At 39.2% G+C, this 16,837-nt stretch overlaps 4 protein-coding genes across 4 annotated transcripts; 2 read left to right on the top strand and 2 right to left on the bottom strand.

The window, feature by feature from the left end:
* Positions 1–446: 446 nt before the first annotated feature.
* Positions 447–1,676, bottom strand: LOC145233664 (beta-1,3-galactosyltransferase 5-like). The gene is made up of 2 exons (XM_080098470.1): positions 1,457–1,676; positions 447–1,011 (listed from the first exon to the last, which is right to left on the bottom strand). Exons 1-2 carry the CDS (start codon positions 1,666–1,668, stop codon positions 447–449), a joined length of 777 nt encoding a protein of 258 aa, XP_079954596.1. The 5' UTR covers positions 1,669–1,676.
* A 4,149-nt stretch (positions 1,677–5,825) lies between these two features.
* Positions 5,826–10,603, top strand: LOC145203814 (putative sodium-coupled neutral amino acid transporter 10). Its single transcript, XM_080076128.1, has 3 exons — positions 5,826–8,073; positions 8,336–8,537; positions 9,295–10,603. The coding sequence occupies exons 1-3, from the start codon at positions 5,920–5,922 to the stop codon at positions 9,303–9,305; spliced, it is 2,367 nt and encodes a 788-aa protein (XP_079932254.1). The 5' UTR covers positions 5,826–5,919; the 3' UTR covers positions 9,306–10,603.
* A 3,888-nt stretch (positions 10,604–14,491) lies between these two features.
* On the bottom strand, positions 14,492–14,935 carry LOC145233576 (body wall muscle protein HR-29-like). The gene has a single exon (XM_080098369.1). The coding sequence runs from the start codon at positions 14,933–14,935 to the stop codon at positions 14,492–14,494; it is 444 nt and encodes a 147-aa protein (XP_079954495.1).
* An 826-nt stretch (positions 14,936–15,761) lies between these two features.
* On the top strand, positions 15,762–16,609 carry LOC145239411 (heat shock protein hsp-16.2-like). Its single transcript, XM_080102731.1, has one exon. It carries the CDS (start codon positions 15,891–15,893, stop codon positions 16,443–16,445), a length of 555 nt encoding a protein of 184 aa, XP_079958857.1. The 5' UTR covers positions 15,762–15,890; the 3' UTR covers positions 16,446–16,609.
* The last annotated feature ends 228 nt before the right edge of the window (positions 16,610–16,837 follow it).

Below are 16,837 nucleotides of genomic sequence, written 5' to 3'. Positions count from 1 at the left end.
ATACTTACTCATCCTTGAACGCTAACTGTTACATCTCCAAGTTCAGTTTCGCATGATTAACTTGTCCTATTATTTCCCGTCGTATGACGTTACAATCGCCGTGTGCGTAACAGTAAAATTGGAAGGCTATTGTACAACTTCGTCGATTGAGGTCGGCTACTGTACAACTTGGTCAATTGAGGCTGTAGTTGGCTATGGCTGTACTGCAGCTGGCTGCCATCAAAATTCTCAGAAAACCACTTATGATGCAATACTCCAGGTTACTGAGATGAAGCCACATAAAATGCTTATAATGTAAGAATTTAGTCATGACGGACGAATAAAAATACTTTAAAAATGAAATGAAAAAAGTTCGTTTGGGCAGAATTGAATCACCATAACGCGACCTATACTTTGAGAACCACTGTTTTAAAACAACAGAACCACATCGCGCTTAATTGAACGCTTTAACGTAAACACATATATTTATGTTGAAACTTAATATAAATCCTTGTCCAATCTTTACTCATAAAAGTCCGAATGTTATTCGCTCGTTTGCCTTTGTAACCAGTGAAATGTATGGCGATCGATTTTTTGGGCTTCACTACCATTTCAGCGGGCATGAACAGTTTTTCACGTAGAATGCCCGTGATCCACACGTCATCGACACGCAACGGTGCTTCCGAGTCAGTGGCTTTCAACCAAAGACGGTGTGCCAGTCCCACTGACATTGTGTACATACCGCCACGACACGAGCGTGGGTAAGTGTCCCATCCGTACTCGTCTTTAGAAATGTACCACTTGCTTTTGGGATTTCGGTTCACTGGGGGCAGTACCAGTAGCCCGTAGTTACAGATAATTGGGAATCCTGATTGGCTGTTGACACCAAATACATGCTCGTTTTCATCTACCGCTGCCTGTAAAGCACCAAGATCCACTAAGAAATCGTCGTCTGCTGAAGAGTATAGGTAGTTGTCTGGAAAGTTTTCCGCCGCCCAACGCATTCCCGTCAAAGTTTTAATTGCAATGTTACTGCAAATTAATTTGTACATTGTTTTACGCTGGTATGAATAACAACACGGGCACAGAACATGGTAAAAAAAAGTTAAATGGCTCATTCAATGCGGACGATCAAAAGCGTTTTTAAATAACGTGCCTCTACAAATCAATAAACCTTCGTTTATCATTTTACCAAGCTCTATGTACTGTTAACCGATTTTAAATACACCAGAACAACCCATATGTTGTACGTAAGTGATAAAACTACTTCCTTTTTTTACAACATTTTGTGGTACAGTATTTAGTTGCAACTAAACAGACTGAAAGTAAATTTCATGAAAAATAACCTCGGTGTTTGCTAAATAATATACCGTTTGAATTAACAACCGTCGTCAAGGCAACAATACTGTGACAATGTATCAGTAAATGTATCCTAAAAGAGTAAGTTTATTGTTCAGAAAACCTATGGTGAAATTACCCGTAGTTGTCAGGTCCGTCGTAGTTCAATATGTCGCCATTTCTTAGGCTTTCCTCGTGCAGTAAATCTGCTGTTCTCGAGTCGCCCGCTTTACCAATGACAAAAATCACTCGAAGCAAGCCACCTTCGACGTAACACCATTTACCCCATGTTCGACGGATAAGTTCACGTCGGAAAAAGTTCGGTGCAGTTGACTTGACGAGAATTACCATCCGCCATGAGATCCCTGTTGGTTATTGTAAAGAGTTTATGCAGTTTAAAGACATGTAAAGTTTAGTGTTTTAAAAGTTTGTATGTTCGAAACTCGCAAGCGGTTTCCATATTCAGACCCGAACTCGAAAAAGAGACCCAATGAAGAATTTGACACACAGACCCAGCACCGGATGTTCAATACGCCATGAACACACCCCACATTCACATATGTTCAAAAACGTAGTTAGGTTAAACTCAGTGCGACTTTTTGAAAATAAATATTAGGTGGTCCGACTTACATTATGGCCTTAGTAGTGAATTCAAGTGTGTAATATTTTTTCTGGTGAAAGTCCTCAAAGAAGCCTCTTTTTAATAAGTCAGAACTTTTCGCGGTCTGTTATTCAGATTCGATCAACCTTTAAAGCAGCGGTTCTCAAATTGGGGTGTGCGGTTTCTTAGGGGTCCGCCAAGCGATTTCCGCGAGAAGCAAAATGTATTTTTACAGTCTTATAATCCAAAACCCAGTGTACAAAACCCTAGGCCAAACAGAATCGGCCGTCGTTGTCATAGCATTTTTTTACAGAATATATATTTCACCAAATGTTTTTTTTGCATTGCAGTTCCTGTGAGCAAATGCAACACAGTTATATAAAGCGCTAAAATAGTAAAACAATAAAATAGTAAAAAAAGAAACTTTCCAGAGTGAACGATGAACCCTTTACTTACTTTACTGGCAGACTGTCACGTCTGGTGCAGGTGTGTTCCAAAACAGAAAGAGAAAACGATAAAAAAGTAATTAGGTTAATCGAAACGCGTGGAAAATGGATTTAACGAACACGCGTCAAAATCATGCGCTGGATGTTTATTTTGGCGTTGGTCAAAGCTAACCACTTTGCTTGTGCCATGTCTAAATTTTGGAACACAGGTAGTTCTGCAAAAATGACCGAATAACATTGTGCTATGTTCGAATTATCAACCAGCGCATGAAGACATATGTATCTATTCGTAATGGCGAAAAAGCGCGGCTTCGTCATGTTGGTGTATTGCACAGTCGCCAACATGGGCGCCGGCAGAAAATTTTGCAAGAGGGGGCAAATTTTGGCTGATCCTTTACCGCATCAAGAATTTGTTACATATGAAGCCATAAATCATGTACTTCACAATTGAGTTGCCTAAAAGTTAAAGCATTAAACCATGTCACGAATCCCCGCGCTGCCACTTTAATTAGGTTTGCTGCTAAATATGTTAAATTGAGGTACACTGAAATTCCAAGGGGAGGCAAGTGCTCTTGCCCCCACGTGGCGGCGCCCATGGTCGCCAACTAGCCGCTCCGGAGCCCCTTTGATTCCTCTGATGTGGATCAGTTTTTGAAATTACCAACTGTTTTGATTACAAATTCTGTGACGATTATCCTGAACAAAATATCGAAAATGAAAATTGCAGTGCAATAACCCGAGCGAACCTGCTTCTAGTAACTACAACCGCATCAATGCCCTGAAACGTGAAGCCCAAAAGAGACAAACTGGCGTCGCGCAGGTGAACACACAAATCTAGGTTACTGCTTCGGATTGTAGTGTGTGCGCGCGCGCAACAATACCTGTTGGTTAACATTTGGCTAATGATACGTGTTGACACATAAATAAAAATCAACGTCTGAAGAAAACATAACATTCAGTGCTATAGCACTATACGTATGTGTGGGGAATTTAATTTGCTTTTACTGCTGACAAGACGGGTTTACCAAGTGTGCCTAATATGCAATAAACTAACTGACAACAAAACGTCGAAAGTCGTGAGACATGAAGTCGTATTGCAGTTGCTTTTTATTTCAATTTTCAAAACGGCTTGTGGATTCCAGCGTTTTTTTGCAATGTGAAATTGGTCCGAATGGCTCTTAGAGTGGTGAAGGTTGGCGCCCCCTCGTGTAGTGTTATTTTTTCACGGGGTTCGAACCGAGTTTTTTTTCGCGGGGTTCGAAACCAGGACACTCCGGGGAAGAATCCCGATCAGGGCTTTGTCTGTATATGGGCCAGGCGCGCCTGACCATTCGGCCAAGTTCCTGCCCAGTGGTATAGTGTGATGGTAATTATTTTACTTGCTGCGCGATGACAACGCTATACCTTGTGGGAAACGAATTTTTCGTTGTTGTATTCGCCCACAGGAACTGAAGATGCCAAAAACATTTGGTGAAATATAAATACTATGTACAACGGTCGAAATACTATGTACAACTGTTTGGTCCTTTCACAAAAAAAGAGATTGTTTGCGTACTATTTCATTATTGTTTTAGTCTTATCTGTGACGTTTAGTCTTATTTGTGACGACCTGAAAAACATTCCCACACAAAGTAATGTTACGAAAGTAATATAAATTTATAATGCACGTTGTTGTGGGAATCTTTTCGCAAGGGATCAATTACGTCTACTTGTTAACTATAGGTTTTATTTCGCTTTGGTATGTCCAAGGACCAAAGGATCTCGAAATATGTGAAACGATTTTTGTTTTGAATCAAGGGAACCTGTAGTAAATTAGAGTTATTACTTTTCCTCTGCAGTAAATTGGTGTCAAATTCTACTAGGTACATGTTAAACACTCACTTCGCCCTTGCATACATTTCACGTTGTCGCATGTCAACTTGAATGGTGATGTTGGCTCGTGAATGTAGTTTGCCAATTTTGCTTCTGGAATACTAGGGTTTTTTGTTCTGGTTGCCCGTTGTGCATTATTTGTCTGATTTAGGTGCTTCATGCCCGCTAATCTTGAAAACGTCTTTCTACAATAGAAAGTTTGAAAATGGTTAGCCAGTTTAACTAAAAGCCATAGCATGGGGTTTATATGATTGAATACAATGAATTTTAAAATCGCAGCAGTCGCAAAAAAATGACATTTAGAATGCAGTGAATAAAAAACTTTCTTCCGTCACCTACCGTCTAACTTTCCTTTCTTGTTGATCGATGAACATGAGGAAACATCCTGTTAATGAAATGACGACTATTGTTATTACAAATGTACGAAATGACATCACTTGCACGATCACGGCCTGTAGGCTACTCCTGTGTCGACGTTTATTACACAAAGGACGCTACAAGACCTTGGCGGGTAGAATCACCTACAACAAAATACACTGTCATTATCTTGGATAAATCTGCTAAATATCTTACTGCTAGAAAAAATATGCAGTATAGCTTTCTAGATCCGATCTGAAAAAAGATTGCGACAATAAAAAATGCCTGTGCTGTTTGTAAATCGTGGCTTGTAGACTGCGTTCCTTTAAAAATCTAGGAAATTTGGCGTCCCACCTGAATCACCTCATGCTCAAAAAGTAAACCTATCATAATCAGTTCACTCGTACCAACAACACAGAGCTCAGTTAAAATCATCTTTTTGAAAAAGATTTTTAAGTTCGGCCTGATTCGGGCAAAATTGTTTAGTCGGATAGGCTATTCGGTTTCGGCCCAAACCTTTTGTGAGGCTTCGGTACAATACTACTACAGCATCATTCGTTTAATATAGAGGTCGTGTACGTTGGAACAAGGATATTCTTATTAACTATTTTTGTTGTTTCTTTATTTGCCATGATAGTCCCAACGTGGATGTTCGATAAGTAGTCTGGTAGTAGAAATAGAAACTCAAAACGTAAATACGGAGTTTTTGTCACGCCCGGTGGTTTCCTTTACTTTTCCAGAGAGATTGTGTGTAAGTTCGTTGTAGAAATAGTCTTAAAAATGCGTGTAAATTTTGGCATGGGCGTATTTCAATCGCGATTTTTTCGCCGCCGTTTACTGATTCGGTGTAAATGTAGTTTTTGGTAGATTTCTATGACAGGTATATGAAACGATGTGAAAAGTTGAAGCAAGTCAGCTGTATCATTTTTTTATTTGTTTTTTTTTTTCTCATCAAACGAGCGTGTACTTTAAGAAGGCTTTCTGAACTCTTAAGGCTTTAATGTACGTTTGGTTGTTTGATTTTTATACTAACAGGTTTTATACTAACAAGTTCTATTGAATTTTTTTGTATAAAATGCATTACGGATTTTTTTAGTAATGTGCAGAGCAGACTGCAGAAAACAAACAATGCTTTTTTAGTCTTACCTATAGCTATAACCATTATACCATATACAAAAGTAACTGGTATTATTATCTTTTGGTTAACAATTAGTGACTTTTACAGCTGTTAATTTCTTTTTACATTTAACAGCCACAGGTTAATTGTTTTCAAATCAAATATATCTAAAAATTGAAACTTTGTAACTTCTCAGTCTTAGTCTCACCATGGAGGAGAATGCACCAGGTATTGCAAATTTGGTAAACAGCATTATTGGGGTCAGTGTTTTGGCCATGCCATACTGTATGAAGCAGTGTGGATTGTTGCTTGGACTTGGTTTGCTACTTGGGGCCTCGTGGCTTACTTATGTATCATGCAGTATGCTTGTGACCTCAGCTGTAATCAAGCGAAGACGAACATATGAATATTTAGCCTACCATGCTGTGGGACCCAGTGGAAAGTTGGCTGTTGAGCTAAGCATGATTGGGCTCATGTTGGGAACCTGTGTGGCATTTTATGTCATTATTGGTGATTTAGCTACTGGAATTTTATCCAACTATGTTGAAGCATCTCAAGTTCAACTTAGAACGTTTGTTCTGGTGTTTTGTGGACTGTGTATTGCGCTTCCACTCGGCCTGATGAAGAACTTGTCTGTGTTGGGGTTCATGGGATTCTTCTCCATGATATTTTACTGTCTGTTTGTCCTAGTGATGTTTATAACATCAGTGTCAAATGGCCTTTTAACATTTGACTGGCTGACAAAAATTGAGTTATTCCGTCCCGCTGGTATTTTTCAAAGTCTTCCTATCTTTAGTTTAGCTTATGCTTGCCAGTGTCAGTTATTTGTGGTTTATGATTCTCTTGAAGATGCTTCAGTCATGCGAATGGAATCAATAGTATCTGGAGCTCTTAAGATTGTTACTACAGTATACTGCCTTGTTGCTGTCTTTGGTTATACAACATTTCAAGATTCAGTTTATGGCAATGTCTTGCAGAATTTGCCCCACACATTTTTGCTTGAGGCAATAAAGTTTGGTTTTGCAGGGTCAGTTGTAATTGGCTTTCCTCTCATGATATTTCCTTGCAGACAAAGTATCTATACCCTATTTTTCAAGCAGCCCCAGTCAGATGGAGTCCCTTCTAAAACTTACATAGAGCCATTTACTTTCAAAGTCATCACACTTTGCATTGTTTTGTCCACCATGACAGTGGCAATTTTTATTCCCAATGTTGAAACAATTCTGGGTCTGACTGGTGCAACAATGGGGTCTTTTATTTGCTTCATTTTTCCGGCAATTATCTACTCTAAGGCTTATGCCAAGGCAGATGCTTTCATTACAAGATTTGTATTTGCGGTTGGCTGTCTTCTGCTCATATTCTGCACATATCAAAACCTCACTGCTCAACCTGAGGTTGTACCAGAGGTTGCGAAACAGGATTCATTCAATGGTCATCAGGCCCATGATGATACATTAAACGTTGATGCACCTGCCAATGTTGAAAATCCATTACCTGATCTTGATAAGCCACCACCATCAAAAGCACCTAAAGGTGAACCGGTAAAAAATGAGCATCGACATGAACCTGCGAACCCCATTGAGCCTGTATACATTGACCACAAACCTGACACAGTGGATGAAAAACCAGAAGAGGTTCCAAAGGAAGAAGTTAAAGACAGTCCGAAAGTAAATGCTGAAAATCTTCAACCTAATGTTGCAGAGAAGGATAAAGATCCACCTGCTGTCAAAAAGGAGGAAATACCTTCAGTCAAACACAATGATGAAGCAGGAGAAAAACCTAATCAAGTACCTGCTGGTGCTGGAGAACTCCCAGTTGATCAACAGGAACAGGTTGACAACAAGGATGCAAAGCGAGAAGAGCCATCTAATTCTGAAGATAATGTAAAAAAGCAGGATGGTGATGGTGATAAAAAAGAAGAAGAACTTCTAATGCAGATCAAAGCACAGCAAGAGAAGCAACAAGAAATTCTTCAAAAACAAAGTGATCTGCTTCAAGCCTTACAAGAACAACATTTAAAAGAGCATGTAGAATCTGAGGATGGAAAAGTGGAAAGTCAGGATAAGCCCCAAGGTGTGGATGCACCAGAAAAGAAGCAACCACCCCAGGATGGTGAAAATAAGAAAGTTGAACCTGTCATCCCAAAGGTTGATGCAGTGAAAGACCCTGTAAAGCCAGTACTTGTGGAGGAGCCAAAACAAAATGTAAAACAGGTTGTGGGAAATAGTGACGTTCAAAATAACATCAAAGTGGAGAAACCAAAGGAAAATCCTGTTGAAAAAGAACCAGTTAAAAGAGAAGAAGTGAAACAACAACTGGGAAAACAAGAAGCCCTTGAACCTGAAATCAAGCCTGTTGTTCAGGTGAGAAAATGAGGAAAATCTAGGTTTGTATTTTTACTACTTCCTTAAGTATGCTACGAGAAAAAAAGATTTGATGCCTAGGTTTGTACTATTTGTCTACCAATTGCACTCTAAATGTCCTCAACTTAAGAAGTTACTCAACAGCTAATGTTTGAGTTAGCCTTTGCTCTTGACAGTTAGACTGTTTGTTTGTAGGAGCAAATGTATGTCTGGTAATTGATGTGCATTTTGCATGGTTCAACAAATATCTTTACTTTTTCAGGAACCAAGAAAAGAAAATGTTGTAGCCAAAGAGAATGATAAACTTTCAAAGAGGAACGTTGACAAAAATTTGGCTGATTCCGAAGTAGTTAAAATCGAACCAAATATGGATGATATACCAGATGATAAGAAAGAAGATGTTAATGACAAAGTGGATGGGGAAGATATGCCTAAACCACGAGAGTTAAAATCCTATGATGAAGGTAAGAACTGAGCATACAGTGTAAACCAGGGGCGTGCAACTATTTATCGCTGTGGGCCACAATTTACAGTTAAAATGATGCTGGGGGCCAGACAATAAAGCAACACATATCTTTTTTTGAAACTTATTATTTATTTAATAGCAAAGCGCACATAATCAAGTTACTCGTTGAGTACTTTTTAATCAATGGAATATCTGCTAACCTTTTCGTAGAATAAATGTCAATATATTTACTGCACCTATAAATCATGTTACTAAATCATTGCTAGAAAGGCAGTTCTGTCATAATGCACACTATGATGCAACAATGGGAATATGTCGTCACAGTGTGACGTTTTATAAAGTCAAAAATACCAGTGATGGTGTCCAAATAGCAACATTCCATGCTCTAACAGTAAAAAGTATTCATATTAATTTAAGAGTACTTTGAAGTCTGCGCGGGCCACGAAAATAGGTGCCGCGGGCCACGAAAATAGGTGCCGCGGGCCGGACACTGGCCTGCGGGCCGTATGTTGCACGCCCCTGGTTTAAACGAACGTTCAAAGCAGTACCGGGTTTTCTATTGTTGTAAAATTTCAGGCCTAAAAATAACTTACCTGAACATGATCAGTGTGAAATGGTCAACACACACACATAAGATATGTGGCTGAACTTCAAATGTGTATTTTATTTATGAAAAAAATCTCTATTTTTTGCCTGTATGGTTGTATATTTTAATTTTGCCTCTCTTTCTTAGAATTACCTTATCGTTTTTGCAGGCAAGTCTTGAGAAGTCCTTTGCTTTGTTTTCATTCCATTGAGCTGTCATGCACTCCACACTCATTTCACCTGGAAGAGATTGTGCTCCTACCTTTAAAGGCTTCAAATTTTCCTATGCAACTGAATAGTTAATTAGTTTCAACTCACTGCATTTTTAGCCATTCAATCTGAATGCAGTAAGAAAAGTAGCATTTGGTATTTGTCCCACCATTAATTTGTTTCATTTCAAGGAAAGGTACAGACTCTGTTGTTGTTATTTGGTGCCTAAATGACTTAGTAAAAAATGTTGTTTTGCCATTGTCAGCCAATTTTGGATGTATGAAGTAAATTTTAAAACAACATTCGTCAGTTTTAAATGACTTAAATTTGTTGTACTTTTTTACATGCATTATACATTCACCAGCAAAAACAACCAGTTGTTTCAATGTGGGTACCACTTGGGTTGTGTTCTATTGGTAAATATAGATTATAAGTGGCTCTTTTGGTCAAGTGTCATTAATTACCCAAATATTTGTGCTGTACTCTTGCCACCAGTTATTTTTTTCTCTCCCTGCCTACTCCTATTAAAATGTTAAAAACTAGATTGCCAACTTGGTTGCTAGACAGACATACTTCAAACTTATCCATGTGTAAACATTTGCATTGCCCTTTGTGTGGACATGTTTATTTGAAGTACAGTCTGGTTTATGTGCGAATTATGGCAGATGGCATTGTACAAACAAGGTGTATAATTGTGTGCTAAAAACATGACATAGACATATCCATATGTATAATTTTTTTCTAAGGAACATTATATATATAAGCCACTATTGTTTGTTAAATCATGTTTTATTTTCTCAAATCAATGTGCCACTATAATGCATAATATTTACTTGACTTTTTCCATTAAAAAACACGTGTATTGGAAGTAGTATAAATGCTTGTCGAAACAGTTGCAAACCATTGCTCAATGCAGTATCGTAACCGGTAAACTAATCTCGTTTTACTTCATTCGAAAACCGCGAGAATGGCGCAAGGGTCGCGATAAACACAGACGTATAGATCAACTGACACTTTGCCATTGGTAACTTTTTAGCATTGCAGTTGGACAACCAACATTTGTCATGACAGCAGAGGGTTAATGTGCAATGAACCAATATGTCAGAAATGCTATTATCCTTGCGCCTCTTAAGCGGTGATCCACTGTAAAAAAGTGCTTATTTCTCTTTTTTTCTTCGAAGCGTTGTTGTTTTGCACCTTGAATTTAATTCGCAAAGTTCTTTCTGTTTTTATTGTGGGTATATATAAATAAAAGCTACCAATACGTAAGTGGTATTTGATGACCTATCTACTTTTATATGGACACTAGTGCTGTAGAAACAGTGTAAAGTTAAGTGGAATTGGGCAGTGAGCAATGCTTAGTGCAGGACAACGATTTTCCATCGCATTTCAAGTTATTGGTGAGTTCATATTTAAGTAAATATTACCATAACGTAGTTTATGGTGTCATAGTCTTGTAAAGCCATTCCACACGTGCGAATCAATCTGCTTTCTGGTTGCTATTCGAATAACTTAGCAGCACAACAGCAACACACGAATGTTACACTCGAAGCCGTGACCATTTGACGTAAAGTAAATTGGCACGTGGTTTAAAAGGTCACCTGACCTTGTCCTAATGATGTTGCGGTGTTGGAGCAAAACCTGTTTTGGAACGTATTACTCAGACAAAAATTAACACGAAGTCGGAGTTAAATGCAGAAATATCCAAACATTTCTCTCAATGACTAAAATATATACCACATCAGAAATCTACGATGAAAGTCGAACATCTAACAAAAATGCCCGCCTGTAATAATAGAACACTTACATAAGGTATTGATATTTACACATTATTGATTTTTAAAAATAATTGCTGAAACAACCCCGTATTGTTTTGCAGTGTGCCGCTGCGTACAGCTAAAGAGCAAGCGGACTTTGATCTAAGCGCAACAAAATTCGTAACGCCCGATGGGTCAGCCTACATGCGAGACGCACGTAATGTTTGCACTCTGCACCGCGGTCATAGCTTTCGCGTAGCTTCCACGTGGCTTTATAAGTGGTCGTTTGCCGACGCCTAGCTATACTTTTATACGGCGTTCGCAAATTTGAATCAGCTATGGTTCAGCGTGCAAACAGCCAATCAGAAGACAGCGGGAGTGACGTGCAGCCTCATTTCAGCCCGGAACGGGATTGGAATCCAATGGTCCTGCTGGAAGTTGACCCAGATGAGGATTTGTTGGGCGGATATACATTTGGGAGTTTGCCGGAATTTAACGTTTTAGCCGCACGTGTGGAAAGACAACGCGTCAGGCGGCATGAAATCAACTTAGGACAACCGGTACACAGTGCTAATCCTGACACTTACGAGTTTGAACTTCAATTGGCAGGATACAGGCCCGCTAATGTTGCAGTGAAGACGATCGGAAAGGAGTTGATTATTGATGCGGATTGCAAGGAATATTCGGAGAACGAAGGAGCGTCTTCACACACACCATGCAAACTCCATAAAACCTTTACTTTGCCGGACGCTGTCGACACCGCTCAACTTACAGTGTCCATGGAACCTGGCGGCGTCCTAAAAGTCACAGCGCCATTAATCAAAGCGGAGAACAAGAAAAAAGTTTCCGACATTTCGGTTAAACTAACTTATTTGAAGCGGAAGAATCAACTTCAAGACAAAATGCGGATTAACTAAAACAAAATTATCGATTAACATTTGTAACTTTCAGCATGTGTACGTTGGCTAACATTATGGCGCGGTACCTCACCAATTAACATGTAGGCTACGATCTGTTGCACATAGATTAATCTGTAAAGGTGTAATTTTTTTATGTTTTCGGTTTTGTAAACAATAAAGTTCCAATACACACGTTAATCTTCTGTGACTCTGGCCGATTTCATAAGTCACTTAAATGGCCCAAAACAAGGTATTTGATAGGTTCTACGCAAGACAGATTTAGATTTGCTATTATATCAGAGCAGAAGCCAAGATTGATTTAAAGAAAACACGCGAAGAAAGTTTTTATAATTAGACTTAATTTTAAGCACTTTTACCCCTGTAACAGCTGTGTGCTGAAACCAAACAAATGTGCAGCGTATAAGTATTATTACAATTTATTTTTGTTTGTTTGTTTTCAACTTTATTCCTTTGAGTTAGTGTGATTCTATTTGAATGGCTATAGTTAGCTGTCGAAAAGTTTATTAAATTGTTTTATTCTTGCGGCAATTATTACTCGCAACCGGTTTGAATATTCTGAATCTACATCACTCGCACTACATCTTTATTAATTTCTAACCGCTTGTATTTGTGGTGGTTTCGATTCAAATAATTGTTTTGTTTAATTATAGCCCTTCCAAATCTCTTTACGAGTGTTTTACAAGCTATTTCACTTAATATATAATCTTTGGTTCTCACTTTATGTTAACGACTGACCTCTTTCTCAATGTAGTCGGCAATCTGGATGTTTGTCTGTATTTATTAAACGTACGCATTTCAACCGATACAAAAATTGTGTCTGCAATATTGATGCATATAATATGAAATTTACAACAAATACCGTGAGGTAAACGGTCATAACATATAAGTGTGCCGTCTAAATCTCCCGAAGTAATGACTTTAAAGGTAATTTCTTTGTCACCCATAACAAACGTTTCAGCATGAAACAATTCTACATGTTACAGGTAATAAGATTATAATGCATATATACATGTGTGTTACGGTTAATAACTCCACTCGTTCAAGGAATATCAAGTTTACACCTTCGCCACGTTAATGGTAACTTCGTTCGGCTTGTCCTCTGGCGCAGTCAAAGCCAGAAGTGGGGCCTTCAACTTGAGAACTCCCTGCTCGTTGAATGTGGAAGTCAGTTGGTCAGCGTTAACATTCTCGGGCAGCACAAGTGAGCGATGGAACTGTCGTCGAGAGTACGATTGGTGATCTTCGTCATCGTGATGATCCTCCGACACTGCATCCACCGTAACCTTATTTCCAGCCATCTTAATCTTCACGTCGTCTGGTTTAAAGCCGTGCAAGTTGAAATTGCAAGTAAAACTGTTTGGGTCTGATCTTTCTACATCCATTGATGTTCCAGCACCCATATCATCTCCATCAAAACCTGGCGCATGAAAAGGTGTTAACCATCCTATGGCAATTTCCAGCGGAACTGTTCCCATATAACGGGGTCTAGGCTCTGTTGTTGCGCTGGTTGTGGAGCCACTAGTTTTCTTTGATGTGTCAGCACCCTCATCGAAGCCTGGCGCATGGTTAAAAGGTACTAACCATCCTATGGCAACATCTAGCGGGACTGTACCCATATAACGTGGTCGAGGCTCTGTCATTCCGCTGGTTGAGATTTTTGCATTCTTTATTATATTACCACCCCAATCGAAACCTGGCCCATAATGAAACGGGTGTAGCCATCCTGGGGCGTATTCTGGCCTGATTAATCCCCAATGGTACGGTCGCGGTCCTGTCGTGCTGGTCGGTCTTGTCCGGTCGAAGAAGCGATATGAATCCCCCGGGTTCCAGTAATCCCAGTCGATTGGTCTGTGAACTTTGTCCATGACTGCTCGGTTTGATCGCAAACGGCTGCTTTTCTGAAAAGTTTCTGAGCACAAATCACGCTCGAGTATTTATGTGCCGAAAACAGCCTTTTACGCCTTTCACCTCACGTACACAGAATATTCGAGAGAATTCTCTCGATTAAAAACGAAAAAGGCACGCCCAGCGCAAGCGCCAGACGTGACCAGCCGCACGCTGTTGATTCTTGCGTCATTCTGGGAAAACATTATTTGCTGTTATTGAAATGCGTTTGTTGCAGAAATTAAACTTGACCTAATTTAATTTGATAACTTTCCACATGATAATTCCTCATTTTTTAGGTTTTTACCTATTTTCTGGTAAATTGTTTATAACTTTGAAACGCCGTATAAAACCAACAACCCGTCTTTCAGGCTGGTTTTGTAAATTGAAGAACACTGAGCTAAACATCGCTTTTTGTTTACCACAAACATCTACAAATTGGTTTTTGCTTGTCTTAATTCTCGGCCGAAAAATGTTCATTGATCACAAAAAAGGTCAATTAAATCATGTGAATGAATATTTATTACACAACAAAAGAAACGAACAACAGTCAACAACTTCACACATACAGCGTTCTTTAATACACGTTTAACTGTTTATTTGTTTTTGCCTGTGGACTTTGCGTCTGTTTCAACGTCCACCGGAATTTCAGTTTCTGTGCACCCATCTTCCACAGATTGCAGAGGAGCAGAGACTTTTAGTGTGCCTGAATTATTCAAACTCATTCTCAGTTTTGCCAGATCCACATTTTCAGGCATTGTCAGTGTCGAGTAAAACTGTTGAGATGTGTAAGAGTCGCTTTCTTGGCCCTTGTCCTCGATCTCTCTTTTCGCCTCCACGACCAGTTTGTTTCCATTCAGCCTTACCTTAATGTCGTTAGGCTCAAATCCAATCAAGGACACCTTTCTTGTAAAATTTGCCCTGTCTGTGCTGTCAGTGATCCACTTGTTCATGTCCTTATAGTAGTATTGCGTGGATGGAAAGTCGAAAATCTCTGTCATACGACGAAACCTATTTTCCATCTCAACAAAAGGCTCCATTCTTGGAAAAACATCCCAAGCGTATCTTCTTGGCCACCTCGAAAACATTCGACAATTGCGATAAACAGGTAAAATCAAACGAAGGGACATTTTTTGTTTTTTCAGTTAACAATTTTACCAACTAGCTGTTTCAATTACCACACTACTTTTCAAAATGTGTCCTTGTGAGTGCGAATTTTCTAGAGCGCAATAGAAAATTCGTGATGCAACGACGGTGCAAATGCGTTACACGCCGTGTCAAAATCGGAATATGCGCGACATTTACATGTCAAAAAACACGACATCTCGGTTTGCAGCAATTTGAATGTCATTTTTAGGTTGATTAAGTTTTATTTGATGAAGGTGTTCATAAATTGCAACAGTGTGTCGCTAATACGAATATGCAGACAAACATGAATGTTGTTATGAGTTAAATAAGATGTACAATAACTTATGCTAATTTGTGGTGTACAATAACTTATGCTAATTTGTAATATTTTCTCCCAAAACATAATCCTGCGGTAAGGTTGTTTTGTATTTTGCAACACGCACACAATGTTTACAACTTCTACGTCACAGTCTTCAGGTCACGTGCGTGGACATGACGCGAGATTTCGCGAAGCAGTCAACTTGTTTTGTTGACATATAAGGCGAGTCAAATTTTTTGCCGTTGAGGAAATATTTTTTTTATTCAGTCTTAACTTTTATTGACATTTTTCAGAAACTATGCCTATGTCAATGATGATATAGAATACCAACAATGTCTAGGATCTCGAGTGTAGTAAGTTGTTTACGCAATGATGTCTATGCCAGCAAAGTCGCGAAATTTCGACAATAGTCTACGCGTACGTGACAGGAGTCGCGCACTGAGTGTTGCAGGTAGCTTATAAGCAGCGCGTTACTCTGTACATCCAGCAGATTGTCTGTACAAGTTAAGGTGTTTTTGACACAAGTAGGCAGTTTAGCAATCAGCAAAATGACAGAACCTCGACCATTTCATTGGGGATTGATCAGGCCAGATTATGCGCCAGGCTGGTTACACCCGTTCCACTATGCGCCAGGTTTTCCACCAAGAAGACAAAGCTCATTTAACGACCTTGAGCGACTGCTTTATCACCTACCTAATTTGCTTGACGAGGATAAGGTCAAGGGTGTATTTGGAGATGATATGGGTGCTGGAACATCAATGGATGTAGAAAGATCAGACCCAAACAGTTTTACTTGCAATTTTAACTTGCACGGCTTTAAACCAGAAGATGTGAAGGTTAAGATGGCTGGAAATAAGGTTGTGGTGGATGCAGTGACAGAAGATCACCACGAGGACGAGGAACACCAATCTTACTCTCGACGACAGTTTCATCGCTCACTTGTGCTGCCCGAAAATGTTAACGCGGACCAACTGACTTCTACACTCAACGAGCAGGGAATTCTCAAGTTAAAGGCTCCACTTCTGGCTTTGCCACCGCCCGAGGAAAAGCCTAAAGAAATTCCAATCAACATTGAGAAGATGGAAGCGGTTCAGGAGAGCTAAATTTCTGACAAACATCAAACTTTTATTTGCATCAAATGTAAATAGGCCTACCATCTGGTATTCATATAATTGTGCTGCATCGCAATTTAAAAAGTCTTACTTTTCGCTGGTGATTTGACATCAAACATGTTACTGTAATCAATATAACGAATGCATTCCCTTCACTGTGTGTTTTAATTTACTTGCAGCAAAAAAGGGAAAGGATAGATAAAGCAATCTTCCTACTTGCACTGTGTACAGTTGACAGAATGGTCGTAACTCGTGGGTGTTTTGGGCATTTTTTTAAGCCTAGCAATTAAACAGGATACAAACTCTAACGCAAAAAAAAACAAAGAAAGATTAGAAGCTATAAAATTAGGTAACTTTATCGATTTGTTGTTGAAGTTAAAAAA

Source organism: Phallusia mammillata, chromosome 1, assembly GCF_965637545.1.
Source record: "Phallusia mammillata chromosome 1, kaPhaMamm4.hap1.1, whole genome shotgun sequence".
Classification (NCBI taxonomy): domain Eukaryota; kingdom Metazoa; phylum Chordata; class Ascidiacea; order Phlebobranchia; family Ascidiidae; genus Phallusia; species Phallusia mammillata.
This window is presented reverse-complemented; position numbering and strand designations above follow the sequence as displayed.